We start from the raw sequence: 5,191 nt of genomic DNA, 5'->3' as shown, positions 1-5,191 counted from the left end.
TGGTGGGTTTGAAATGAGTTTTAATTGGCTCTGTCTCCAGGATGCCTCATCCCAGCCTGGCCCTTAGGGTTGGCCCCACCCCCTCCTGTGCGTGTTCGTGTTCGGACTCCAGAGGACAGGTGCGAGGGTAAAGTGGTCCCTGGCAGGAGGGGCTGAGTCTTCTCAAGAGGGGTTCCCGCCCCCACGCCAGCCCGCCCTCCGTGCCCTGGCCCAGCCACAAGCACCCCGCCTTCAGAACACGGTCTCTTTAATGGGAAACTCCGGCCCCACCCTCCCCACCCGTGGGCCATGCAGTCCGGGAGAAGGCGGGCCGGCAGCCTCGGGTCACTGCGGCAGGGGCACGGCCAGCGACGAGTGATCGAACAGCGGGTTCCGGACCTCCATTTCTCCGGTCTGTGAAGGCCAGTGTCAGGGAGTCGGGGGTGCAGCGGGAGCGCCCCGGGGAAGTACCCCGCCCCCCCCCCGCCCCCGCACTCACCGGGGCCAGGCCCGGGCACTCGTACACTGTGAAGTCGCCGTCTTCGTTCTCCTCGTCCGACGACAACGACTCTAGCTCCTTGGGCGGCTCTTTATGCCTGGGCGGGAGGCGGGACGGCTAGGTCCTCCCATACCCTCCGGTGCCAGTGGCCCAGGCTGCGAGGGGGGGGCTCGGGCGTCTCGCCCCCCGAGCCCAAGGGTAGGGGTAGCGGCTCAGGGTGGGATGGAGGGCGGGCAGGGGCGGGGCCGGCACGGAGGGGTGGCCAGGGTTGGCGGGGTGGGGGTGGGCGGACCGGGTGGGACCTCTCACCGCTCCAGGCACCGCATCTGCTGCCTCTGGTGCTGGTAGTGGTACATTTCGGCGCTGTGCGCTAGCCTCTGGTCGCCCGGCTGTGCAGGGAGAGCGCAGGGAGGTCAGGCCGCGGCGGGGAGGGGCGGAGGGGCGGAGGGGCGGAGGGGCGGGGCCACGCACCGAGATCCCGGGCGTCTCGGGCGAGCCGGGCGCCTGCGGGGCCGCGTAGTCGGCCTTCTGAATCAGGCGGAGGTCTCGCTGCAGCCTGCGGGGGGTGGAGCCTGAGACCCGCGGGGTCGCCGCCCGTCGTCCCCAGTCCCCCGGCCCGGCCCGCGCTCACCTGCACCAGCAGAGGGCGGCCACGGCGAGAGCGGCCGCGCCCGCTACCGAGCACGCCACGACCAGCACTGCGGAGAGGGGGTGCGGTAAGGACGGCCTTCTGGGCGGGACCCCGCGTCCGGCCCACCGCGACCCGCAGCCCCACAGACCTACCAAGGGCGAGGCCGTCACCGTGCTCGCCCCGGGGCTCCAAAGGGGACATGTGCACCGGCCCAGACGACACAGGGGAGCCCAAGGAGGTGCGGGCCGTGGGTGCAGGGGCTCCCCGAGTGGAGGGGAGGCCCAGGTTGGGGCCCTGGCGGCGCTCAGAGAGCCCTAGGGTGGCTGCTGCAGAGAGAAGGCAGGTTACGGTTAGAACACAGGACCGGCCGGGATCAAAAGCGGTGGGAAGGGGCGCTCGGCTCGTGGGCTCGAGCCCCGCGTGGGGCTCTGTGCTGACAGCTCAGAGCGTGGAGCCTGTCTTCGGATTCTGTGTCTCCCTCTCTCTCTGACCCTCCCCTGTTCACGCTGTTTCTCTCTTAAAAATAAATAACACATTGAAAAAAAATTTTAAGCGGTGGGGAGACAGGGGGACGGGCTGGAGCTCACCCGGCTCCAGGGGCCGCTGTCCGCCTTCAAGCTGGGGCTGGGCGGTGAGCATGGAGTGCCGTGGCTCCTGCCGGGCCAGCTCCTGGGCCAGGAAGTCAATCTCATCTTCCAGTCTGGGCCTAGGCAGGCTCTCCCCTGGGGAGGGGGAGGGGCCATCAGGGGGAGAAGCTCCTAGCCCCTCCCCGGCAACGCCGGCTGCAGGTGGCCCTCCAGAGAAGGTGAGGCCCATCCGGGAGACAGACTCCAAGCCTAGGCCTCCTTCTCCCTCCAGGCTCCTCCCACACACCGGTAGTGGCCAGAGGACCAGGTATGGCCTGTGAGCCCTGGCCATCCTGAGTTGCCATGGTGACAGCTGAAGGCGTCCATGGAAGCAGCAGCTTTCCCGGGGATGTGGGGGTGAGGGCAAGGGAGTGGAGGGGTTAGGGGAATGTGCCAAGACCAGGAGAAGGGAAGGGGCGCCCCTTACCCCTCCTGTTACCCATGCATCACCCCACCCCTTCTCTACCAAAACAGGCAGTGGCTCCTCAAGAAGAGGGGGGAGGCCCCATTCTGTCCCCCCCCAGGTCATCAGTAGGAACTTAGGGCAACTTTCGGAGTGGGCCTGGTGTCGGGGCTCCCCCAACCCTCACCCTCACACTGGGCAAGGAGCCAGGGCAGCCCAGGGGACAGGACCTGGAGAGCTCTAATCCCTCCTCTCCTGGAGTCACCCCAGCGTTTCACACGGCACACCCCTTGCCCTGGTAGGGGGCTCACTGCCCCAGGCCTCGGCACTCGGCCAGGCTCCAGGCTGGTGCTATCTGAAAAGATCACCAGGCCCCTGGGAAACAGGAGTCTCTGACACTTGACAAAGCTCCAGGGACCCAGGAGCCGTGGTTGAGCAGCACATGTGTCAGGACAGGGGAGGGGGAGGGACACCCTTATCTCCCATACCCACAGGCCGGTGCATCCTGGGTACACAGAGGCCCTGTGGATCCTCCTGGAAGGGCTGAAGGCAGGGCCCACAGACGTGTGCGCCTGGGGGACACCGTGCACGCCTCTTCAGGGCGCAGTCCAGGCTCCCAGGACAGACAGCTGCATCTAGAAAGGAAGCAGTGCTGGGTAACCGCCCTGCTCGGCTGAGCCCCTGCACACAGCCGGTACTGCCTGGCCACTCCTCCCCCATGGAGCGGACCCATTCTGGCCTGGCTCCGGCCATTGTTCCGGGCAGGCCCTTCCTCCCCACAGCCAGAAATCAGGACCAGGAGCACAAGCAGTCCCAACACTTACTGGAACTCCCCAGGCTCCACCCACTCCCCAGAGTCCACTTGGGAGGCCTGAGCCAGCACTGTGAGGAAGCTGCCCCTCGCTGGCCAGGCAGCACCCGCACGCCGGGCCAGGGCCCGCCTCAGCATGCCCTGAGCCAGCTCTGGACCCTCCATCCGGACTGGGAGCCCGGCAAGGTGGGGCCCGGGTCTCTCTCTGACAGGGGCAGCATAGGGGGCTGGCAGCCCGCCTCTCCCACATCGGGCTGCCTGCAGGTCCCAGCATGCCCTCGCACAGCCCTGGAGCAGAGCCGGAAGGCAGCCATTTCCCCAGTGTCTGACCTCCAGCATGCCGCCAGCACGCAGAGAAGCTGTCGGGCTGGGGAGACCTAGGATGGGGTCAGCACGTCTCACTTGCTCGAGGTACAGAAGCCAGGCCAGGGTCACTCTCGAAGCCACACTGGCTGCAGCTGGGGAGTCCCTGGGACTTTGGGCCCGAGCTGTGGTGTCCTGTACACACGGCCAATAGGCGTCTGTGCCTGCGTCCCTTCTCAGATACAGGTGAGTGGCCTCAAAACTAAGGAATGTCCTGAGGCCTGGGCCACCGGCCCCAGGTACGGGCAGCAGAGTCAGAGGACCCAGGAAGATACCAGCAGACCCACCAGTCCTGGCCGGGGAGGCTGGACTGGGGCATCTCCAGAGATCTGGGACTCTCTACCTCTCCCCCCCTCCCACACACAAACTGCAGGGGGGCCATTAGGGCCCAAGGTATGTGAGGGATCTGGCTCTGTCCTTCTCCAGACCTTGGCTGCCTGACTTGGTTTCCTTGGTAACCTGATATTCCCAGCCTCCAGTCTGTAGGCAGGAAGTCCCAGCAGCCCTTGCGGCAAGCGGGCAGATTCCTATCCCGGGGACCCCTTCCTGCACTACCTTCCGTCAACAGGCACCAGCATCAGAAAGCTGGCCTGGGGCGTGGGCTAGTTAAACCTTAAGCCTGTGTCGGCACATCAGTCTGGACCCCACCCACCAGGTGCCCAGCTGGTGCTCCTGGTGCTGAGAACCCAGAGTGCGCCAGGCCAAGGGTAGAGGCCTGAAGCACAAAGCTGGTTCCAGGGTCTGGGTTCCAGAGGCCTCCCTACACTGCCAGTCCTCCAACCTAGAAAGACATGGCTGCTGCCTGGCTAATCCTGGGAGAGCCCCCACTCCGGCCTTGGGTGCAGCAAGAGGTCCCAGGAAGAGTGGCAGCTGGAGATTGTCTGGCACCACACCCCGCATCAGGGAGAGCAGAGAGCAGACCAGCAGTTGGGATGGCTGGCACCCATGCCAGGGGCACAGCACGGAGGCTACATTTCCTCAGGAGGCCCCACCCTTCATGTTCTAGAGCCAAGTACTCAGCAGGCAGCCATGATCCCTGGCCAGCTACATTCCCGCCCGCTGTCCGGGGGTGCTATGCCCAGGAGGCCACGCACAGAACCACACGGCCCAGCCTGGCACCCCAGCTGTGCCACTTCACTTCTTTGTACCTGTTTTCTCACCTGTAAAATGGGCTAGGAATAGCACCTCCCCTAGGCTGCTGCCAGGAGAAGTGAATGAATGCGTGAACACAGTCTCCCAGTTCAGCCCTGGAGTGGGGGTGCATCTTGGATCCTGGGTTCCTGCAGACCTTCCGGCCTGGAGCCTCACTGCCCATCTGGGAAGCAGGCAGAGTCTCCCAGGACGCTGGGCTCCTCAGGCTCTGCCGGGCATACCTTGGGGGGTGCCCTTCGGCCCCTGGCAGATAAGGGGGCCCTCCAGGGCAGGCGGTGACGGGGGAAGCTCCAGACTGGAAGGTCTCCTGCCCCACAAAGCCCGAACAAGCCCCTAGGCCTGGGACAACTCGGACTCCCCCACGGCAGCAAGGTAAGGTCCGTCCCCACCACCACCACACGACGCACCGGGACAGGCAGTCCGCAGCAAGGCCGGCAGGCACCCGGGGCCAGGCCCGCACCCGCAGAGCCCGAGAAGCGCACACGCAGACGCGCACAGGACGGATTCGCGGCGGCAGCCGGAGAGAACCCGACACAGACACAGAACAAGCCCCCGGATCCAGAGACAAAGGCCAGACGCGCGTGAACTTCAGGTTCGCCGCCCGGAACCCAGGAGAAGCCGCATCAGCGGAGCCCCTCGGCGGCCCCTAGGGCGCGGCGCCCTCGGGGCCGAGCCTGTTTACCCCGTCCCGGGAGAGGCGGGGCCTGCGGCCCGGGCGAGGGCGGCG

The 5,191-nt window shown here is 66.3% G+C and overlaps 1 protein-coding gene across 1 annotated transcript in view; it reads right to left on the bottom strand.

The window, feature by feature from the left end:
- Positions 1-5,191, bottom strand: part of NPDC1 (neural proliferation, differentiation and control 1) — a 6,434-nt gene continuing 1,243 nt past the window's right edge. Inside the window, exons 3-10 of the mRNA XM_029920992.1 lie at positions 2,627-2,773; positions 1,697-1,831; positions 1,262-1,435; positions 1,110-1,176; positions 950-1,034; positions 788-867; positions 479-575; positions 1-393 (exon numbers count right to left, since the gene is read on the bottom strand). Coding sequence (XP_029776852.1) covers positions 325-393; positions 479-575; positions 788-867; positions 950-1,034; positions 1,110-1,176; positions 1,262-1,435; positions 1,697-1,831; positions 2,627-2,773 — 854 coding nt within the window. The 3' untranslated portion in view covers positions 1-324. The remainder of the gene's footprint in view (positions 394-478; positions 576-787; positions 868-949; positions 1,035-1,109; positions 1,177-1,261; positions 1,436-1,696; positions 1,832-2,626; positions 2,774-5,191) is intronic.

The sequence above is a fragment of the Suricata suricatta genome, chromosome 13 (assembly GCF_006229205.1).
Source record: "Suricata suricatta isolate VVHF042 chromosome 13, meerkat_22Aug2017_6uvM2_HiC, whole genome shotgun sequence".
Classification (NCBI taxonomy): Eukaryota; Metazoa; Chordata; class Mammalia; order Carnivora; family Herpestidae; genus Suricata; species Suricata suricatta.
The sequence above is the reverse complement of the archived record's forward strand: the minus strand, read 5'-3'. Positions and strand labels throughout refer to the sequence as shown.